The sequence below is a fragment of the Suillus subalutaceus genome (assembly GCF_016647625.1).
Source record: "Suillus subalutaceus strain FC151 chromosome Unknown DFJ58scaffold_32, whole genome shotgun sequence".
In the NCBI taxonomy this organism is placed as follows: Eukaryota; Fungi; Basidiomycota; class Agaricomycetes; order Boletales; family Suillaceae; genus Suillus; species Suillus subalutaceus.
This window is the reverse complement of record NW_024540281.1, coordinates 244,213-264,894: the sequence shown is the minus strand read 5'-3', so window position 1 is coordinate 264,894 and position 20,682 is coordinate 244,213. Positions and strand designations below refer to the sequence as shown.

The 20,682-nt window shown below is 46.6% G+C and overlaps 8 protein-coding genes across 8 annotated transcripts; 4 read left to right on the top strand and 4 right to left on the bottom strand.

Annotated features, from left to right (window-relative positions):
• Positions 1-261: 261 nt before the first annotated feature.
• DFJ58DRAFT_839995 (uncharacterized protein) lies at positions 262-2,171 on the top strand (the record flags this gene model as incomplete). The annotated part of the gene is made up of 2 exons (XM_041392566.1): positions 262-552; positions 612-2,171. 2 exons carry the CDS (start codon positions 262-264, stop codon positions 2,169-2,171), a joined length of 1,851 nt encoding a protein of 616 aa, XP_041245731.1.
• A 113-nt stretch (positions 2,172-2,284) lies between these two features.
• On the bottom strand, positions 2,285-3,487 carry DFJ58DRAFT_275990 (uncharacterized protein). The gene is made up of 10 exons (XM_041379613.1): positions 3,461-3,487; positions 3,317-3,414; positions 3,187-3,266; positions 3,129-3,136; positions 2,918-3,067; positions 2,850-2,865; positions 2,749-2,791; positions 2,687-2,695; positions 2,602-2,639; positions 2,285-2,551 (listed from the first exon to the last, which is right to left on the bottom strand). The coding sequence occupies exons 2-10, from the start codon at positions 3,353-3,355 to the stop codon at positions 2,398-2,400; spliced, it is 537 nt and encodes a 178-aa protein (XP_041245730.1). The 5' UTR covers positions 3,356-3,414; positions 3,461-3,487; the 3' UTR covers positions 2,285-2,397.
• A 1,750-nt stretch (positions 3,488-5,237) lies between these two features.
• DFJ58DRAFT_779274 (uncharacterized protein) lies at positions 5,238-7,070 on the bottom strand. Its single transcript, XM_041389677.1, has 8 exons — positions 6,805-7,070; positions 6,673-6,756; positions 6,510-6,619; positions 6,296-6,457; positions 6,155-6,230; positions 5,978-6,103; positions 5,734-5,918; positions 5,238-5,682 (listed from the first exon to the last, which is right to left on the bottom strand). Exons 2-8 carry the CDS (start codon positions 6,740-6,742, stop codon positions 5,527-5,529), a joined length of 885 nt encoding a protein of 294 aa, XP_041245729.1. The 5' UTR covers positions 6,743-6,756; positions 6,805-7,070; the 3' UTR covers positions 5,238-5,526.
• Positions 7,071-8,479: 1,409 nt separating this feature from the next.
• Positions 8,480-10,505, top strand: DFJ58DRAFT_839993 (S-adenosyl-L-methionine-dependent methyltransferase; the record flags this gene model as incomplete). The annotated part of the gene is made up of 13 exons (XM_041392565.1): positions 8,480-8,508; positions 8,553-8,847; positions 8,896-9,076; positions 9,139-9,296; positions 9,329-9,376; positions 9,430-9,444; positions 9,497-9,557; positions 9,611-9,750; positions 9,818-9,922; positions 9,980-10,076; positions 10,175-10,197; positions 10,238-10,401; positions 10,430-10,505. 13 exons carry the CDS (start codon positions 8,480-8,482, stop codon positions 10,503-10,505), a joined length of 1,392 nt encoding a protein of 463 aa, XP_041245728.1.
• Positions 10,506-11,575: 1,070 nt separating this feature from the next.
• DFJ58DRAFT_839992 (uncharacterized protein) lies at positions 11,576-13,475 on the top strand (the record flags this gene model as incomplete). Its single annotated transcript, XM_041392564.1, has 12 exons — positions 11,576-11,824; positions 11,873-12,053; positions 12,114-12,349; positions 12,402-12,416; positions 12,469-12,529; positions 12,584-12,600; positions 12,678-12,722; positions 12,789-12,893; positions 12,950-13,046; positions 13,084-13,166; positions 13,208-13,371; positions 13,400-13,475. 12 exons carry the CDS (start codon positions 11,576-11,578, stop codon positions 13,473-13,475), a joined length of 1,329 nt encoding a protein of 442 aa, XP_041245727.1.
• DFJ58DRAFT_779243 (uncharacterized protein) lies at positions 13,470-15,336 on the bottom strand (the record flags this gene model as incomplete). The annotated part of the gene is given in 12 exon segments (XM_041389676.1): positions 13,470-13,566; positions 13,597-13,600; positions 13,615-13,621; positions 13,693-13,849; positions 13,899-13,936; positions 14,058-14,134; positions 14,221-14,358; positions 14,416-14,551; positions 14,604-14,698; positions 14,749-14,803; positions 14,921-15,084; positions 15,234-15,336. 9 exon segments carry the CDS (start codon positions 15,334-15,336, stop codon positions 13,693-13,695), a joined length of 963 nt encoding a protein of 320 aa, XP_041245726.1. The 3' UTR covers positions 13,470-13,566; positions 13,597-13,600; positions 13,615-13,621.
• A 2,254-nt stretch (positions 15,337-17,590) lies between these two features.
• Positions 17,591-19,202, bottom strand: DFJ58DRAFT_779220 (uncharacterized protein). The gene is made up of 2 exons (XM_041389675.1): positions 18,308-19,202; positions 17,591-18,245 (listed from the first exon to the last, which is right to left on the bottom strand). Exons 1-2 carry the CDS (start codon positions 18,794-18,796, stop codon positions 17,676-17,678), a joined length of 1,059 nt encoding a protein of 352 aa, XP_041245725.1. The 5' UTR covers positions 18,797-19,202; the 3' UTR covers positions 17,591-17,675.
• Positions 19,203-19,211: 9 nt separating this feature from the next.
• On the top strand, positions 19,212-20,657 carry DFJ58DRAFT_779218 (putative methyltransferase-domain-containing protein). Its single transcript, XM_041389674.1, has 4 exons — positions 19,212-19,316; positions 19,364-19,677; positions 19,735-19,836; positions 19,893-20,657. The coding sequence occupies exons 1-4, from the start codon at positions 19,254-19,256 to the stop codon at positions 20,395-20,397; spliced, it is 984 nt and encodes a 327-aa protein (XP_041245724.1). The 5' UTR covers positions 19,212-19,253; the 3' UTR covers positions 20,398-20,657.
• The last annotated feature ends 25 nt before the right edge of the window (positions 20,658-20,682 follow it).

Below are 20,682 nucleotides of genomic sequence, written 5' to 3'. Positions count from 1 at the left end.
AGATCAGCGGATTCTGCCATTAAATCTTGCAGGCGCAAATGAATGTGTGACAGTGCATGAATAGATAAGAATTAAAACTAAATAAACGTTAAATATTGATGTCCTTACCTTTAAAATCCTTACGCGAAGAAATCCTTTTCCCTCCAAATCTACTACACTACTAGTCCCTGACGGTCTTTCAAGCTTTCAAGGCCCATCTATTGCTCGCATCGTCAATATTCAATATTGAATACTCAGGCTGGTGCATGCCCGAGACAGGAAATGGATTCAGAGGGAGCTGCTGGTATTTTTCAATGCGTGTCGCATTTACCACCACAACACGCGCGAATGCACAGACTTTTCCTTATCCAAGAACTTTTCTGTATCATATGTGAACATGTGCGGAATGACAACGCTGGCAGAATTGCCGCAGGAAGAACTCTTGCTTCTCTTGCTAGAACCTCCAAGGTCTTCCATCATGTGGCCACCAGTGCTCTGTGGTCGCGATTGGACGGACTCACACCACTACTACGACCCTTGGCCTCTGACCTGACTTTCACCGCAGAAAATGCGGTAAGCCCTTTGCCCTAGATTGATATGACAGGTGATCCGAACTTCGACAACTTATGTAGGCAAGGCCACAACCCGTGTTAACGCTTCGGAGGCCTCTTAAAATGGCAGAATGGGAGATACTTCGCGGTCTTGCACGTCGTGTTGAGCACCTATGCGTCCATGACCCTGCTCGGCCAGTAGACGTCTCAATCATTCTCTCTCTCTGCCACCCCCCAACCAACTCACCTCTGTTTCCGAATTTGAAGTCAATCCTCTGGAATGATGAAAGAGCTGAGACTTTCGCGTTCATTCGCACGCTTTCAGGGCCCACAGTTACTTCCCTGGCGATAACCATCACAAATGATAGTCGTAAATGGCATATACCCGAGTTCGGCATATTGGCTTCTCTGCCCTACGTTTGTCCTAACGTCACAGAAGTGACCCTGCCCACCAACGCTTTTGGAAACGATTTCCCCTCTCTATCAGAAGCCCTTTGTGCCTGGAACAATCTCACAGAAATCAAATGTGGAGCAATTGAGGGTAGTGCACTTGCACATCTTGCCAGACAACCAGCTCTTCGCAAGCTTTCATTCAATCTCAACAACGCGGGACTCAGACTGGACTCGTCTTTGCCTTCAGGGGCATTTTCATGTGTCCGCGATTTCCAGATTCACGCAGCGAATATGTCTTTCCTAGACTCATTCATTAACAAGCTTGGAGGATCGCCCACTTCTATGCATGTGCTAGTGGATACCAACCCGCCACCTACCAGTATCAGTTCACTTGTTGCCACTCTCAGGCGATTCTCGAGTACTCATTTGCAAGATCTGAGCCTGCGATTAATGACCCCGCCAAGTCCTCGGGTCATGCCAGTACATCCACTACATCTACTCGCACATCCACAACCTCCAACTAATCTCGGAACTTATATGGCACCTTCAGTCAACATGATCATGGGCTATCCAATTAGCGCGGGCTGGCAGCCTCCGCCTAACCTGAATGGACCTCATGTTGTGTCTTTGGGTGGCGTGTCGACTTCCGGATCACCTACATGTCACACCCTCACTTTGGGTGACTTTATCCCCCTTACCTGCTTTGAAAGCCTGGGCAGGATAGATATCAGTATCAATCACAGTATACACTTGGACGATGACGACCTCCGGTCGCTAGTCTCTGCATGGCCCCACCTCTACTCCTTCTCCCTCAACGACACAGCTGGATGGCGCGTCAAGTCTGGCATCACCCAGATCGGCCTCATTGCGATGCTCGACTGTTGTCCAGATCTCCAGAAGCTTTGCCTTGCTTTGAACACGGATGCGTTCATAGAGGTGTCATCAGACCGTGAAGGGATAGAAAACACAGCCGTGCGAACCCTAGGTCTCGCTGACTCCCTGATCGAGGCGCGCGCTACCGTAGCAGTCGCCGCCTTTCTCTCCGACATCTTCCCAAACCTCACCACCATCGTCGCATGGGACTCGGTGGTGATGAGTCGGCGCCTCAATGCAGGGATCTATGCTGAGCGGTGGATACATGTAGCTGAGCAGGTGCACGGGATGAACAAGGTTCGGGCGCAGGAAAGGAAATGGTGGTTGAGTGACGATGACGGTGAAAGCGAGGCGTGTGCTATATCTCAAGTTTGACGCATGGTATTCCAGAACGCATCTACTTGTGTCAGAGGATATGGTCCTTATGAGACCAATGGGTTGAGCAGCCACCGAGACTAAAACTCTCCATTGGCCTGGGAGATCTGATGGTTTTTGTTAAGCGGCTTGATACTTACCGCGACACGTATTTGCAATCACAACACAAGTGCTCAGGTATCGCATGTGAAGAAGTTCAGACGCACGCAGGCTCGACACAATAATATTATTGGGAAATCAAGGACTGCTCGTGGATAGATACCCTGGTAGTAAGGATATAGGAATCGTGGTTATCATCCTGAATGGGAGTGGTGAAAATGCCAGAGTCAATAAATTTGTGCAGGTTAAGCATCAGTCGAGATACGAGAGTCACGGACATGCTGAGGAGCGATGTAAAAATTGATTCGTTTTTATCGCACTAACCACTCACCAGCTGGTAAATGTGGCCAGACTGGACTTGTCGATATCCTTGCCAATTATCAGGAAATAGTTACAAAATACGGGTGTATGCTCACTGAACCGTACTAAACCAAGGTGTAAGCGTGCGACTCGACCAATATTTCATTCGTCAACTCACGTAGAACATCAGGATGTTCGGTATATTAGATAGTGTCATCGCTCTGAAGGAACATGGATCAGATTCACCACACAGAATGACAATCTCGTTGGAAACCTCACCCGAAATACATCGCACCTGCGTTCGCTTGGATCAGTATGTCAGGTATAGATAAAACGGGAAACTTTACCATCTTGGAATATGATGCCAGTGATGTCTTTCCTGCACATCACCAAATACGGTGACCGCAGCATTCCTCTAGTTTTGCAAATCCTGGACACTGTGAGGATAAAGATGAGTAATTCGTAGGCAAATAGGGCTACCCATGCCAGCCCAGGACCTGTAATCGGATAAAATCAGGAAATCATGTTCCATACAAATCTGACTCGACATCCACTGACTGGCTGATCTGCAGCATTTTTTGAGCGAGTACGCAGAACGGCGAAGAAAATGGCGTACGTCGTTGATACATATGATTCATAACAGTTAACTCCTGGCACGGCGATCACAGTGGTTGAAGAATGTCCAAATATTCCCACCTTGAAGCCATCAGTATTCCCAGAGTAGAACATTATGTGTGAACACGCACAGAAGCTACTCCTGCAAGAGCAATGACGGCCACCACCATCCAAATCAGCAGGCGCCTGCTACGGCCGTAGAGAGCATAAGTCCGCAGAGTCAATATGACTGGAAATTTCAGAATATGTAGTTCTCGCCATAGAAATAAACTCACAGCAAACAATGAATTGTTGACCAAAAATGAGGAGTTCTCTGGACAGCAAATATTTCGGACAGCTAGGATCCGTTGAGCAAAACAATAAAGATTTGAGAACCAAAGTTGATACCTCTGCGGACATAAGTTGTGAGCCTGTCAGTTGGGTATATGTGCAACGAAATCATAGAACCTCTTCTGAAACAGGCAGGAAATTGATCAACAAGGCATAGATATTGCCGAGCAGAGCGATATATCGATTGAGCAGAAACAACATTGCAGATAGTGCTTTCGGACGATACCAAATGAAAATGATTTCTTCTGTGAGGGTCGCTATATGGTCATACACCAGGATACCTGGAATATCTTGTTATCATCCCGAGGGTCCCAAAGATAAAAAAGCCTAGTACTGATTGCCACGAGAACGGTGTACGAGTGTATCAAACTGGAGATGTTCGAGTTGAGTCACTATCAAAACACGTAGTAAATCTATGTATTACTCACATTTGCTGTGCTATACTATTATCCATTGCAATGTAAAGCAGTGACAGTCTAAGAGGAAGGGTGTCGACGAGAACACTGGGACGATACGTGCTACGTATGCAAGTATGCATGCAAAGCAAACACAGTTACACGCGCGCTTACTACGTCACGAAGTAGTTGGCAACTTGGAGTCCAGCGTATATGATGCTGTGCGTGATTTTCCCTACATCATCGTAGCGCGGGATGTTGATTATACATGAACCATGCAGTTCCTTACAAGGAGCTAGCTTGAGCTTCGAAAGTTGCTAGATGGAGCGCCGAGAGCGTTGACATGCCAGCCAAGACAGATCAGATCAATCCGAATTCTGATGCCAAGATTTGACCGCCGCACTTTCAAATTAAACTCCGGCCACTACAGATAACGTTTATATTTAAACATGTTATCCTCAGACAAACGGTCCACTTAGCGCTACGGAAACAAACTGCAAGCAGCTGCACAAATACAAACGTCCTTGAGATCTCCCTGCAAGCGGAGATCATGTTCTCGGTCGTACGAGTGAGCGCTCATTCATCTAACGGAATTACAGGATGTGGTATGTGTAAACAATGAGGAGGATGAGGTAAACGTCATATCCGCCGGGGATTGCCGTACGCCCTCACATTAAGGTTTGCAAGGAGGGTGTTGCGGTACAAAGAGCAGATCGGATATGTCAAAGAGAATATAGATAACCTTTTAGTGGCAAGCTGCGAACTGCTTATCATGCGTCTGCCGTCAGCTCGGTTGACTTTAAGGGGAGTATTGAAGTTAACGTTGAGAGCTCATTTACACGAACAACAAATGTACTTACTTATACTACTACGAGCTCGAGGGAACCTGGAATTAAAGTCATCAATAAATTTCATGCGGCTTATATTTCGCTTATATTTTTCGTTCTGTATCTACACATATCTACCTCCTCATTCTCGATTTTCACTGGGTTTGATTACTTGAGGTATGTTCAAGGCGCGTCTACATCGAATCCATTCGAATTCGCTGGTGGTAACCGTCACGGAGGGGATCTGGAATAGTCCCCTGAGGTCAAACTAAAGACTTGGACACAACTCGGACAGCAATAACTCGACCTCTGACATTTGAAACACTTGGAGAAATCTTCACTACCATCACAAACCAATCTGTTGTTTGCAGAGACAGGCATCAACGCTGAAGTTACCATTGAGCTTGAAGCCATTTTGCTGGGAACTACCACTCGCACCTCGAAGCCACAACATCACGCAGTCCCGGAATCAATATCACTCGAAGAGATCAACGTAGGTACTTTATACTATAGGGCTCTGCTCCAACGGACAATAAACAAGAATACAAAAAAAAATCAATGTAGCATTCGCCTACCCTGCGCGACGACAGACATGCCACGGGCTCCACCTGACATACTGGTCATGACCTGCCTCCTTGAACAGGAACCTGGTCAAGAAATAGAGCTACCCTTCTATTTAGACGTTGCAAAATGCTCCTTCCGTAGACCCTGCCTTGCATGTCAATATTCGGCCCTAAGGGCCTCATTCCCTACTCCGTGCGAGAATTGTCAGTATGCGGCCATTGAGATTTAGGGTATTGTAAAGGTTGCGTAGGATATCGCTGCAAGTTTCTTTCCATTCCGCCACTTTCCGCACCAGACTATCCAAAGGTGATGGAGAGTAGTGTTCCTCAGTGTGATGCGAATAAACACCATGTAGAAGGTAATCGGAATAATCGGCATTACCTTGTAGGAGTTCAGCAAGATGTAATAATGGGCATGGGCTATGATAATTACCGTGTCTTGGATAATAAACTGAGCGTTGTTCGAGCAGAGGAAACAAACCAACATGACAGATAGCACCGTAGAATACATGATAGCGGCATCCACAAGTATGCGCACGATAGGCATCAAAGTGCTGTTTATAGTGCCCATTGCAGAGACTCTGCGTTCGATCGTCCAGATACGATACGCAAGTAATCCTGGACGAGTTCGAGTTATTATGAACCTCACCGTCGCGTTCACGCAGAAGGATACATACCTGAAGTTATCAAATTTGTTAAAAGTGTCAATACAAACAACGCCACAACCCATCGTCCAGCCAGATTGCTGTAGATGTCTCCACCAGTCGACTTCGAAGCGTAGTAGGGGGCAATAAAACTAGCCGCTTCAATGAAAAATCAAAACACGCAACTCCGTGGGCACGATAACGACCTACCTGAGGCGCTGAACCACAGCAGGCTTGGTAGGACGATAACCCAAATGGATTGCCAAACGACGTAACAGCGATAAATCTTTTGCCAAATAAAACACTCTTTAAGCCCATAAGTTTTCAGCTGACATAAAAATTCAAACACACCAATACCCCATCGCCTAGCATAGTTTGGAAGGCGTATAATATATTTTTGGTCAAAAATGTTGGTTGGCTAATATCTTGGAAGAACGCCGCTGGTCCACCAGGAAAGGTATCACGGTACTTGACAAATCCATCTTCTAGACGGATGATATCTGTGACCATGTGCTTGAGAGAGAATTGAGAAAATGACATTGGATGCAAGAGGCGAAAAGCCCACCGCAGTACTTAATGTCAATAACAAGATTGCCACTAAAGCGATCGGGCGATTGGCGTCACGTTTGTAGGCCGATGTCAACATGGTGCACACAAACAGGAGAACTGAAAAACCTGAAGAATCTTAGCTTGGTGGGCATGGAATGACTGGGCATCACAACACTCACCGTATAAGATGCCTTCCAGTGCTGTTGAAATAATAGCTGCCCTATCCAGCGGGATGCCTGTTGAAACCATGGCGAAAATGATGTCTGAAGGATGTGTTACAAGAGCCCATTATATGCAGAAATGACGAATACTTCATTTTGAGAAGAACTGACAACTGACCCTATGAACAATAGATGGTGTGCGTATGCGTTCCTGGAACGTGCATGATGTATGATGTCGTTGGTTGGCGGGGGTGACAAGAATCAGACAAACAACGCTCTTGAAACATTCAAATTGATACTGACCTTGAGGCTTGAGCAAGAATATCATGATGACGCGATGTTGAAAGGAGCTACGAACAGTGCCTCTAGCGGCCTTACTAGCCCATAGAAGCTTGCCGCACCGATCATTTTGTGATCAAGGCAATTCGCGATTGGTTAAATATGTAACCACAGTGAGGACACGTCATTCGGTTTGCGGTATAAGGGATAGCCTGACCGGTGTCCAAGGAGAGATCAGATTGATAGTGCCCTGTTATCATTCCGAAGTAGATCGACTCCCAAGAGGGTGGGAAACACAAGTCTCTGAGCACATCAATTACATTGATGCAGTGGCAATTTGCAACAAGTTTCCTGATCATTCGTAAGTCGAAGTTCACCGCCCTCGCGCATACCTATTCTGCGGTGTCCTGCCATGTTCGTGCCACCGCCTTAAATGCCCATCGCCGAGCTACCCGACCAATACTTGATATCCACGTTCCCACTGAAGAAAAATAAATACGAAGGTGCCTGCCGCCAGGTAGTGGTAACTGGTGGGGAGAGGCAACGAGGATCGATGGTACTAAAGAGACAACGAGGAAGGAGATGTCGACGGCGAACGCGAAGGGTTATAGGCAGGATGCAGAGAGGCGGGCGGCGTTCATGGGCATTAGGATTGGAAAAAAGGCAGAGAAAGGCAGAGGATGCTCTTCGCAAAGACTGCGAGCTCGACGAGTAGGACTTAATGAAGACGTCAATACATAAAAAAAGATTCGTACTTTTCTCCGACACAGTTTGTGGGGTCCAACCTTTACTAGATAACGTCAGTCGAAAGGTAACATGCCATGGCTAGTGGTTTCTGAAAGATGGAGAGCCGATCTATTTCGGAATGCTAGCAGATCGCACATCACTCTCAGAAGAGCAGCCACGAAGATCAGACCGGTGACCTGTCAGATAAGTTTCTTTTTACATGAACATAGATGCTATTCATATTCACCGGTGTCTCAGCCAGGATTCTGCTGTTCAAGTTTGCTAGATCTATGAACTGTACACACAGCAGCAGAGAAAAACGAAGGATTGTGTTTCTCCTCCATTAACGTGGGAGTCGGGGACACCTGACTCTTGAGTCAGTTGGCATATATAGAGACCGAGGTGATCTTACCAGTAAGACAGTCACTTTGCCGCCGCCCAAGCCTGAGCACTGCTCACTCTTTTCATTTTCCATCAGTTTGTTTCAGTTCTGGGGCCGGTATAATACAGACCGAGGTGTAGTAAGATGAGCCCCGATATTCCAAGATTGTCTTCCTTCTATCAAGATCTGAACGATGGATATTTAAAATAAGCGGTACTGCTCACTCTTCGTTTGTTTCAGTTCTGATTCTGTGGAGTTACGACCATAACTTCATCACACGTCCCACCTCCTGACGTATATTGTATAGACCGGGGGCCGAGGTTTATCGAAATAATCAAGCCCTGACGCGTCTGACGCTGAGAAGGAACTGTCTTCTTTCTGTCAAGGTCTGACTACGGGATCCTAAAGATAAGCGGCACTACTCACCCTTTGTCTGTAATGTGCAATTGGTTTCAATTTTGGAGCCGGTATGTATATACGGTGCCCATAAAATCCGAATTTTCACTAACAGGATTACAGCTGGAGAACGATATCGTTTCCTCATATCTGCCCCAAAGATGACAGAATTGACTGAACCCGAAGTCAAGCTTGAAGCTCTCTTAGGCATCATCAACTCCTCTGCACGCCAAGCAATTGCAGAATACAAGAAAACTGGACATGGGGTACCCAGTGCAGATGCAACTACCTTCCACCCCCTCGACATGGCGACAGATACGCTTGCCCTCAGGAAAGCCACTAGGCTGCTTGAGGGTGCATATCACCAACTGAGTGCGATACTGGCTCCTCCCCAACACACAGTGATGAATGTGAGTGCCAGTCGCCGATGATATTCACTCTGATGCTCATTTCCTTAGTTCGTTTTTGATTACAATTGGGCATGTACAAACGTTGCCTTGCGAGCACGCTTTGCGGATGTTCTGGAGCAACACCCGGAAGGTCTTAGTGTGGATAAGCTAGCTGAAGCAGCCAACCTCGACAAGAGCAAGACTGCACGCGTCTTACGGGCTTTGTCCCTCATGGGTTGCTTTAAAGAAGGTGACATGCTGCTGTTGGTGGGAATTGTATAGTATAAAGCCTTACGGTAATGTGTTTAACAGTCGAACGGGATGTCTTCACAAACACCCGACTGTCCCTCATACTCAAGTCAACGAACAACACTGGGTGTTATGCACATTTCCATTCCCGGGATGTCTCGAAATACGCCGGAGTCCTCTATGAGACTATGATCGACCAGGAATTTTCACGATCACATGAGGTCGAAAAGGCACCCCGTGTATTTGCCTGCAGGAAAGAGGGTACAGGAGGAGAGCTTTCTGGGACATGATGAAGAAGGACGTGAGTTTTGCCACTATACTTCGGTCTTTCCCCTACCTCAACACATTTTCTAGGATGAAAGACGCGATGTATGTGCAGAGTCATTTATGAATGATTGACGGCTCACATCCTCATGTATAGATATTTCACAGAGGCATGCTTGGCTACAGTGAGATGACGGGCACTTCTACATTTCTGCATCGTAAGCCATCATCATTTTTAAATCATTAACACAACTGAAAAGCGGTCTATAAGAATACCATTGGGACAATGTATGCTCTGTGGTTGACGTCGGATCTGGCATTGGAGCGTTTTCTATGCCCCTGGCGAAAATGTTCCCTCACCTCAGAATAACCAATCATGATCTTCCGGAGATTATAGTACAGGCACAAAATGTGAGTACAGACATCCAGTAACTATAGTCATTCCAGTACAGCGGGCACATCATTGATATCTGATTAGGCTTGGGAGAAGGATGCTCCTGATGCACTACTCGATGGACGCGTGGAGTTCGTGCCAAACAATTTTCTCGAGGACATACCTGCTGCTGGCAAGGATGTCTACTATGTAAGAGCCTATATTTGTTATCATTCATCGCCGGTAACTTGATCACTTACTATATAGTTGAGACACATTCTCCACGACTGGCCGGACGCTGAGGCAACGATGATCCTCCGTAACATTCGCAAGGCCATGGGACCAAACAGCGTATTGCTAATTCGTGAGTCATTTGCAACCCAATTAGTCGTTTCTTCATGGGCCATGCCTTGTATTAGATGATTGCGTCCTCCTTCACACATTCCAAGAACCTGGCGTAAGGAACTACTGAAGGGTTAAGCATCGTAAGTCTCGGAGCGCAGCCCGATATATTTCTGAACTCAGGACCCCCAGGCCCCTGAACCTATGTTACCGAACTTCGGAGCAGGCAGTCACGGAGTGTACCAAATAGACCTGACTATGTGGTTCCTTCTAAATTCCAAGGAACGAACCTTGGACGAGTTGAAGATTATCGCGCAAGTTCCTTATAATTCATCTTTGACACGTCGGTGACAACTGATTGGTGATGATTCACAGGGCCACGGCTGGTCTAGCACTCACCCAGGTTTATGATCTCGTGGAGACAATGGTCATGGAGTTCAGGATCGCTTAGAGCTGATATCAAGAAGTTCTTCAAATACGTGGTACATATTCATTGTATACTTTGAAAGATTAATAAAACTCTCGACGTTTTTCATCTTACTGATTCAATTGCGCGATCTTATGCATCCAGTTCTGTCTCTACAGAACTGGACACCACCCTGACATCGATTGACACTTTCTACTACTTCCAATTCCCGCTACCGTTAGGGAGTGGGTTATGTAGCTCGCTATTTTCACGTTTTTGCGGTAGATTCGTCCGATTTTGGCGTCCCTTTATTTTCGCCTCAGACTACCTTGCGGAGCAAGGTCATGTTGGTGGGGAGATAATATGTCTGTCAAGTGACATGAACATCGTGCTGTACAGTCACACGATCATAAACAGTCGCACACAGCATTGCCAAGACTTTGATAGGCTCCCGCGACTATCAGAGTGCCCCTATGTTCACCTATTTTTAGCTACCAGACCTCGTTCATCGGACGTCTTCCTGTATCCGTTGCCTTTGACTTCGAATCACATCCTCTCCTTCGATTGCTCACTCGCTTGGTCGCTCGGGCCTAGGTTCGCGCTTCTCTGAAATCCTTACGGCCTTCTATGATGGCCGTGTGCTCACGACCGACGTCGAGTTTGAGGTCGCGCGTGGTCTCGATTCTGATGTTGTGATTGGGAAGAATTGGATTGCTGTGTGACGCATCGTTTGGCGGGAAGATGAGACTCCCGCCTCCAATCCCTATTCTCGTTCTATGTCTGGCACTCAAGGTGAAGGTGTCATTTTTTTCTTTTTTCCTGTCTTTTTTATACTTGCTGATTTCGTCCCGTTCTTCCGGATACTTCGTGTATATTCAGTGGTGACATCAATCATATTGAACCTGATAACAGTGTCCATTCGGATTCATCTCAGTGTTCGTCCCTCGGCGGCCCCGGATCCTAAAGATACGCGGCACTACTCACCCTTTGTCTGCAATGTGCAATTTGTTTCAATTTTGGAGTCGGTATGTATATACGGTGCCCATAAAATCCGAATTTTCACTAACAGGATTACAGCTGGAGAACGATATCGTTTCCTCATATCTGCCCCAAAGATGACAGAATTGACTGAACCCGAAGTCAAGCTTGAAGCTCTCTTAGGCATCATCAACTCCTCTGCACGCCAAGCAATTGCAGAATACAAGAAAACTGGACATGGGGTGCCCAGTGCAGATGCAACTACCTTCCACCCCCTCGACATGGCGACAGATACGCTTGCCCTCAGGAAAGCCACTAGGCTGCTTGAGGGTGCATATCACCAACTGAGTGCAATACTGGCTCCTCCCCAACACACAGTGATGAATGTGAGTGCCGGTCGCCGATGATGTTCACTCTGGTGCTCATTTCCTTAGTTCGTTTTTGATTACAATTGGGCATGTACAGACGTTGCCTTGCGAGCACGCTTTGCGGATGTTCTGGAGCAACACCCGGAAGGCCTCAGTGTGGATAAGCTAGCTGAAGCAGTCAACCTCGACAAGAGCAAGACTGCACGCGTCTTACGGGCTTTGTCCCTCATGGGTTGCTTTAAAGAAGGTGACATGCTGTTGGTGGAGAATTGTATAGTATAAAGCCTTACGGTAATGTGTTTAACAGTCGAACGGGATGTCTTCACAAACACCCGACTGTCCCTCATACTCAAGTCAACAAACAACACTGGGTGTTATGCGCAAACTCATTCCCGGGATGTCTCGAAATACGCCGGAGTCCTCTATGAGACTATGACCGACCAGGAATTTTCACGATCGCATGAGGTCGAAAAGGCACCCCGTGTATTTGCCTGCAGGAAAGAGGGTACGGAGGAGAGTTTCTGGGACATGATGAAGAAGGACGTGAGTTTTGCCACTATACTCCGGTCTTTCCCTACCTTAACACAATCTCTAGGATGAAAGACGCGATGTATGTGTGGAGTCATCTATGAATGATTGACGACTCACATACACATGTATAGATATTTCACAGAGGCATGCTTGGCTACAGTGAGATGACGGGCACTTCTACATTTCTGCATCGTAAGCCACCATAATTTTTCAATCATTAACACAACTGTACAGCAGGTCTATAAGAATACCATTGGGACAATGTATGCTCTGTGGTTGACATCGGATCTGGCATTGGAGCGTTTTCTATGCCCCTGGCGAAAATGTTCCCTCACCTCAGAATACCAACCATGACCTTCCGGAAGTTATGGTACAGGCACAAAATGTGAGTACAGACTCCCAGTAATATAGTCATTCCAGCACAGCGGGCACATCATTGATATCTGATTAGGCCTGGGAGAAGGATGCTCCTGATGCGCTATTCGATGGACGCGTGGAGCTCGTGCCAAACAATTTTCTCGAGGACATACCTGCTGCTGGCAAGGATGTCTACTATGTAAGAGCCTATATCTGTTTCATCCATCGCCGGTAACTTGATCACTTACTATATAGTTGAGACACATTCTCCACGACTGGCCGGACGCTGAGGCAACGATGATCCTCCGTAACGTTCGCAAGGCCATGGGACCAAACAGCGTAGTGCTAATTCGTGAGTCAATTGCGATCCGATGTGTTGTTTCTTCAAGGGCCATATCTTGCATTAGATGATTGCATCCTCCTTCACACATTCCAAGAACCTGGCGTAGGAACTACTGAAGGGTTAAGCATCGTAAGTCTCAGAGCGCAGCCCTGATATATTTCTGAACTCAGGACCCCCAGGCCCCTGAACCTATGTTACCGAACTTCGGAGCAGGCAGTCACGGAGTGTACCAAATAGACCTGACTATGTGGTTCCTTGTGAATGCCAAGGAACGAACTTTGGACGAGATGAAGATTATTGCGCAAGTTCCTTATAATTCATCTTTGACACGTCGGTGACAACTGATTGGTGATGATTCACAGGGCCACGGCTGGTCTAGCACTCACCCAGGTTTATGATCTCGTAGAGACAATGGTCATGGAGTTCAGGATCGCTTAGAGCTGATATCAAGAAGTTCTTCAAATACGTGGTGCATAATCATTGTACACTTTGAAAGATTAATAGAACTCTCGACGGTTTCCATCTTACTGATTCAAATGCGCGATCTTATGCATCCAGTTCCGTTTCTACAGAACTGGGCACTACCCCGACATTAATCAACACTTTCTACTTCCGATAAGATTACTCGCATCCAGAAACATAACCTAATATTAACCTAGCAATCGCCAGAGGAAGCTGCGGACTGTTCTACGGCGATCCTGGTGGTAAGGGCGTATTCATGGTCATCATCTCGGATAGGGGTGGTAAGGATGCCTGCGTCGACAGATTTGTGCAGGTTAAGCATCAGCCGAGAGATAAGAGTCACGGACATGCTAGAGTGCATGGTCAGAATCAATCCGTATTACCGCGCCAGATACTCACCAGCTAGTAAATGGAGCCAGACCGTCCCTGGTGGTATTCTTATAAGTCGCCAGTAATAGTTAGTCAATTTAATCATAAGAAGCAGGTGTGTGCTCACTGAACCAACCTGAACCAAAGAGTGAGTGTGCGACTTGACAGACATTTCATTAGTAGACTCACGTAGGACGTCAGAATGTTAGGTAGATTAACCAATGACATCACCCTGAATGGAAGGCGGATCAGATTTATTCGAATCACTGTTTCCCTAGCAAGCTCACGCGAAATACATTGCGCCTGCGTTTACTTGGATCAATGTTTACGATATCGATGCAGCGAAAATTACCATCTTGAAACATGATATCAAGTAAATTTCTCCTCGATCTTGTCAGAGACGGTCCTCTAGTTTTGTATATCCTGTGAACTGTGAGGACAAAGATGAGTAATTCGTAGAGAAGTAGTGTCGTCCATCCCAACCCAGGACCTGCGATTTAATTAAGTCATAGCATCATATTCCATGCAAATCCGACTGCGAATTCACTAACTGACGGCTCTGCAACATCTTTTGAGCAAGCATGCGGAAGGGTGAGGAAGATGGCGTACATCTTTTCTGAATATGATTCAAAGCAATTATATCCTAGCACGAGAGTGCTTGAACGGAATGCAAGCGTTGCCGCCTATAAGCCATAAGTAGACTCCCAGAGTACAAAGGCTTATGCGAATACGTACAGTCCCTCCCCCAAGAACAAGACCGATGGTTACCATCCAAACAAGAAGGCGTTTGCTACGGCTGTAGAGAGCATAAGTGCGAAGAGTCAATATAACTGGAAATGTCAGTACAAGTATATAGTTCTCGTCATGAAATTTTACTCACGGCCAACGAAGATTTGTTGGAACAAAAGGAGCAGTTCTCTGTATATTAGATATGGCTGACAGCTAGGATTTTGTTGAGTAAAACAACACATGTTGAAGAACCAGAATTGAAACCTCTGCAGAATAAGATATGAGCCTGCCAGCTGGGTACGCGCATAAGGAAACTATAGAACCTCATCTGACATGGGCAGAACATACTCAAATAACATATAAACGTTGCCGAACAGAGCAAAATAGCGATTGGTGAGAAATAATATTGCAGATAGTGATCTCGGGCGACACCAGATGAAAGTGATTTCATCTGTGATAGTTGCCATGTGGTCGTATATCAGGATACCTAGAAATTCAGAATATTGTGTTATCGTCCTGAGGCTAAGATAAAAAGTCATAGTACTGTCTGCCACGAGAACGACGTATAACTTGAAGCTCATCGACCTGGGAATGCTCGCTGAAGATCAGGACACACCAAATCCGTACATTACTCACATCTGCTGCACTTCACCACGATGAGACAGAGCACAACAAGGAAAGGTGTTGATGAGAGGGCATCTGACGCTGTGATAGTGTATCCGCCTTGTGTGTTGGGCATATAGGCTAGGCACAAACACAGTCACACACAGCTAACGTCACGGATTGGCGTGTTGAATATGTTTTTCCTAATCCATTGACAGACCAAGCACTAGTATCCTTGGGAACAACGCCCAGGGAAGTCCAGCCCAGGGAACCGGCGGCCCAAGTAAGGGATGTCCTGGATATTCTGAATTGAAGCAGGGCGCCTTGTTCTGAACTTTAGAAGCAACGTACAAATGATAGACGTATGAGCGCTCAGCGCATGCAATATGCCGACCGGATATGAGTCATATGACTATTACCTATGATCGTGAGTTCGTGAACGCTGCGAACGTTTCAGGGGTACAGCATGGTGAGCTCGTTCGTCCAGATCACGGTGTGGGTAGATTATGCATATATAGATCCTGAATGGGTGTTATACCATGTAACGGGGCCAGTCCCCGACACATGTGCATCATAAATTATACAGTCTCTAATTATAAGTACTATACGTACAGGTAAAAACAGAACGGATTCAGACATGACACCGTTTAGCATCTTACGGGACCGCCAATCATAAGCAGGCACACAGTGAGCATATCGACTCGGTCTCGTTCCTCGGCCAATCGACATACTCACTGCGACAAGAAGTAGCCTGAGGGTCCAGTACTTTGTGGCACAGACAACACTTGGCACACGAATATCGGATTTGGGTAACTTGCATCGACAGACAACAGAAGGGTGTTTTATGAAAAACATAGAACACCGTGGACCGTCTGTAGATAAACAAACAATTTTAGTCGATCAATTCAATCCGGACAATCACTTTAACAACATTGAATATTGACCAATATTTGCCGAATACAATTATGCTTTTAACTACATACTATGCACGTCAATACTTTATCTTGAAGTTCCGTCAGACAGACGCTCCACTCGCTAGGATTCAGCTTCACCAGACTGCAAGCAGCCCGACAATGCATAAACCCAAACGTCCTCGAGATCCCCGCAAGCGGAAACCATGTTCTCTGTCGAACGAGTGAGCGCTGGTGTCATCCAGCGGAATTGAAGGATGTGGCATGTGTAAACATGCGAGACTCGAGTTAGTTTCTATAAAATAGATCCTAGCTGAGTATGTTCTGAAGAATCATAAAAGTTCGAGGTCAGGTTTATATAGTTTTCTGTTGATGGTCTGTGCGTGGAAAATTCGCTGTGGCGTCACGCTTGTTTTAGAAGGCAACGGCAGCTTTCAGTTGGCTAAGACCTTTAAATTCACGACCACAAAGTTTTATGTATTCTGACACTAAAATGCCTCTCGTTTAATCCAGGCCTGTTGTCCAAGCTTGAATCAAATGAAGAGGAATTTTGGTGCGATGATACCACATGGATTTCCCTTGCTACATTCTCTTGAGGCTTCTTCGGCACAGTCGTAGCAGAGGTTTGAGACTATGATACGCATGTTCTTTCGAGCAAGTTCACCATACACAAAATGAAGGGGATGACTGGTAGATGACGCGGACGACGGCAGTGATGATGGAAGAAACAACATGAGATCAGAAGCGCCCACACATGTTGGGTTATGACTCTATGAGCAAAAAAACATACGCCACTCACCACCCGTACACAAAATCTACAACGCGGCGATATCACTTGAACGTACGCTCCTCGTCAACTTGAAAAGATACTGATCATCTCTCTCTGTATATTTCAACACGATATCATGTCGGGGCTGCCTGATTCAGATGCAGCGAGAGATCTCATCAAGCACTTTGAGGAGGGCAGCCAGTGCTGGCGCACTGTGCAGATAATCATGAAGCCGCGGTCCGGTACCAACGTGGACAACGCAAGAGCACACAGTCGAGTGGATGCAGTTGGGATCTTCACAGGCGGTCGACAGGTGAATTGCAGGCAGTGGAGATAAGAATACAATAATTTTCTGGGACGTCGAGAACAAACAAAAAGTATTCAATCTGCTGGTGAAACGTACAAACGGTGCACCTGTTTACTTCTCGCTCGATGGCAAAAGACTTGCCAGCGGGACAAAGGCTGGCGCTGGGCTCGCAATACTCGAGAGTCTGGTGCTTGGGTATATCCTGGCTCTAGAGGCGACATCCTTGCCAATCTCAATCTAATCATTAAGATGCGGTGTATGCTCATACATCAAGTTCATCGGACTTGGATAGAACATTAGTAATAGGACGTTCAGTATATTAAACAATTAATGTCATCGTTCTGAAGGAACGCGGATCCAGATTGACTCCAATCAAAATTTCACTGGCACGATCATACGCATGTATTCCAACACAAAAATGACTTGTATTCTTCTAGTTCAAGGCTGCAAGTACAAATCCCAGCCAACAGCAACCTCAAGTTGCCCCGTTATTTATACGATTTAATACAATCACATCCCGTTGAGAAACTAACAACAGCTATGTGAACATACGTGCCCGCCGCCGCCGCCGTCGCACAGGGTTTACACACTGGAGTTTTACATTTAGTGCACGGGCCGACGAGTTCCACGTATTTTTCCTTTGCTACATTCTCTGGGGCTTCTTCGGCACAGTCGTGGCAGAGGTTCGAAGCTCTACAGCCGCGACATCCCACAAGGTACGAGCATCCATCGCAAAATGGCCTGTTGCAGCGAAGACAGCGTAAAAAGCCGCCTTTTTTTGTGCAGAGGTCGCACGTCCAGGTTTCATCGCATAGACAGGTTGTGCCGCCGACAACACAATCGATACAGATGTCGCTGTACCAGCAGCGGTGTCCTGCGGCACATGGCCGCCAGCGCATGCAAGATAAAGGAAATGCAACGCAGTTGCGCGCAGGACACATAACTTTCAGACAAACCTTGCATTGGAGAAGGTCCGATCGACAAAGATCACATTGATGATTGTGGCGAGGGTCTGTGCTCGCGATGAGGCCTGTGTTCATAAGGAGCTCGTGAAATTTCTGACGGGCCAATAGTTTGCATTAAAACAATTAGATCAATAGTACGAATTAGTAGCTCTCACCTGCATTTGAACTCGTTCCCACACCTGACCCGCAGGGTAGCTTTCTGGTTCGTCTATTTCGTATCCGGATTCATATACATCGTATTCTGGGTCATTTGGATCTGGGGCGAACTGAGACCTCGCAATGGTGAAATCGCAGATGTCTGTCACGGTCGACACGAGCTCAGGCGGGACGGGTATACGTGATCCTTGTATCAAGTCCTCGATTTGCATAGACGGTAATATGACAGCAAAGCGTGGAGAAGTCTGGCTGGATAGACTAAAATGAATGAAAAGGCTTGATAATACAGATGATTCGTTGGTTTCTTCTGAATCTTCATAACCAAAGGTTGCGGTATGTTTTCCTTCATGGATCCCCGACGGTTCATTTTGCGGATCCAAAAGCCCGTAAACGGTCTTCATGATGCGAAATAATTTCACAATCATTGGGTGACAATAATCTTGATCAAGGTCATCCATGGTTGGCGGGATGATTGTCCAGTTAGGCATAGTGAAACAGAATTCGTAATTGCAAGTGAAAATGATAATAAGTCTAGTAACAGTGAGAGGTGCGTGAGATGCGTCGATGTATCTTGAGATTTAGGACATGACGAGGTCTTTATAAGCTGCAGAAGGTGAAAATATAGAGAGCTGAGAGGTTACTTACAAGATCGCGTATATATGGTGTGCGCCACTGTGCACACGTTCAGTAACTCTAGCGTGGTTGCGATCAGATATTTAGTGATATCGAGAGGATATGAGCAGAACCAGAGTTCACGGCATCCACCACAAAAGACGACAGCTATCGCAGTGAAGTCGCGAGTACTTATGCCTACGATCGTTACTAGGTGTGGTTAAGCAATTAATGATCGATCGTCGATCATATCATCACCAAGGTTATTTGGCACTGTTTGCCTCTTCCCTAGGCCTGCACTTGCACCAGCATTTGGTTGTCTGGTTGTATATCATGTCCTCGAATCTGCTGAAGCTCCCGGACGGCACCGAACCAGTGACCAATGCAGACGAGGAGGTCAGCTCAATTCACTTATATTATGATTCAAATCTATACCATCGCAGATCTTCCTCGTATACACAGCTCTGAACCAAAAACCACTCGACCAGACAGGACCAGACGGGTTCCGCGGCCTAGGACACGTTGATTCTCGCAAGGACACTCTTTCCATCCGATTTGAACTCACCGCGCCATCACAGCCAACACCCTCCTCAGGAACTGCTGAATCTAAATCGGCGTCGAGATCACGAAAGGGCAAGTCTGCGAAGAAAACTCGTAGTGAAGAGAGCCCACATGTCATCGAGATTGAGCTCGCGCAAGATAAAACTGCGCTACGCAGTCGAAAAGGAGATACTGGGAGTGTCTTGTGGCGAGCGAGGTAGGATCATGCTGCGTACTTTGTTCGCTTGGCAGATATCCGACGAGGTGATGGTAGCATTGCTTTCGCTCAAGTTATCCTGCAGCAGTATCGCTTCCCTCCAAGCAACCCTTTAGTCGATAAGGATCTACTTCGAGAGAGCCATATACTTGAGTTAGGGTGAATTTCGACGTTTGTTTGGTTGCTGTTTTTATTCACCCTGATCGGTTGGGCAGTGCAGGCACGGGTTTGCTTAGCATCGCGCTTTCTGCATGTGCAAAGAGTTACACTGCAACGGACATCGCACCCCTTCTTCCGCTTATCCGAAAAAACGTCGCCCTTAATTTTGCGGGTTGGACGCAAAATACAAAGCCCCCAGAGGAGTCACCAGGATCGAATATCTCCGTGGAAGAGCTAGACTGGGAAACACTGCTGTCCTTGCCGCCGGCCGGTCGGTCACGCTATTACCCAACGCCGCCTGAGCCCAACGCCAAGTGGGATCTCATCCTGGTCGTTGATTGTATCTATCACCCTTCCCTTCTTCCTGCACTCGTCGAGACAATCGAGACTGTCTCAACTGCAGGGAAGACGTGGGCGTTGGTGATCGTTGAACTGAGACAAGAAGATGTGGTGAGGGAGTTCCTTGAGAGATGGTTGACCAAAGGGACTTGGCGGTTGTTCAGGGTAGACGGGCTTTTGGATTTACCTTATGTGGTTTGGGCCTGTCAGAAGTATGCTTGATTATCGGGCCTTTTCAACATGTCGAGTGTAAACTTAACTTGTACTTGTCGGTCATTCAAGTTGTCCCGGAAGATCTACCTCGGATACCCTCCTCGGTGCCTTGCACAGCATGAAGTCATGAAGATCGACTATGTTGGCCTCCCTAGAGGTTATGCAAAGGACTGTAAGATTGAGGGTTTCCCTCGAGGCTGCGTTGCCTTTTTCTAGATAAGATATATAAAAAGACAAAGTCGGTAGTTATGCAAAGGCTATATACTATAGGAGATCGGTCGGTCTGGTGTGAAA

Coding starts and splice junctions, on each gene's coding strand:
- DFJ58DRAFT_275990 (XM_041379613.1), bottom strand. CDS start 3,355: ATGGTGGTGGCCGTCATTGCTCTTGCAGGAGTAGCTTCT. Junction 3,267..3,316: donor CTCTTGCAGGAGTAGCTTCT/GTGCGTGTTCAC, acceptor GATGGCTTCAAG/GTGGGAATATTTGGACATTC. Junction 2,552..2,601: donor CTGGCCACATTTACCAGCTG/GTGAGTGGTTAG, acceptor ATCGCTCCTCAG/CATGTCCGTGACTCTCGTAT.
- DFJ58DRAFT_779274 (XM_041389677.1), bottom strand. CDS start 6,742: ATGGTTTCAACAGGCATCCCGCTGGATAGGGCAGCTATTATTTCAACA. Junction 6,620..6,672: donor ACTGGAAGGCATCTTATACG/GTGAGTGTTGTG, acceptor AAGATTCTTCAG/GTTTTTCAGTTCTCCTGTTT. Junction 6,104..6,154: donor GCTGTGGTTCAGCGCCTCAG/GTAGGTCGTTAT, acceptor TTTTCATTGAAG/CGGCTAGTTTTATTGCCCCC.
- DFJ58DRAFT_779220 (XM_041389675.1), bottom strand. CDS start 18,796: ATGCCTAACTGGACAATCATCCCGCCAACCATGGATGACCTTGATCAA. Junction 18,246..18,307: donor GGGAACGAGTTCAAATGCAG/GTGAGAGCTACT, acceptor TTGGCCCGTCAG/AAATTTCACGAGCTCCTTAT.
- DFJ58DRAFT_779218 (XM_041389674.1), top strand. CDS start 19,254: ATGTCCTCGAATCTGCTGAAGCTCCCGGACGGCACCGAACCAGTGACC. Junction 19,678..19,734: donor AGTGTCTTGTGGCGAGCGAG/GTAGGATCATGC, acceptor AGGTGATGGTAG/CATTGCTTTCGCTCAAGTTA. Junction 19,837..19,892: donor AGCCATATACTTGAGTTAGG/GTGAATTTCGAC, acceptor TCGGTTGGGCAG/TGCAGGCACGGGTTTGCTTA.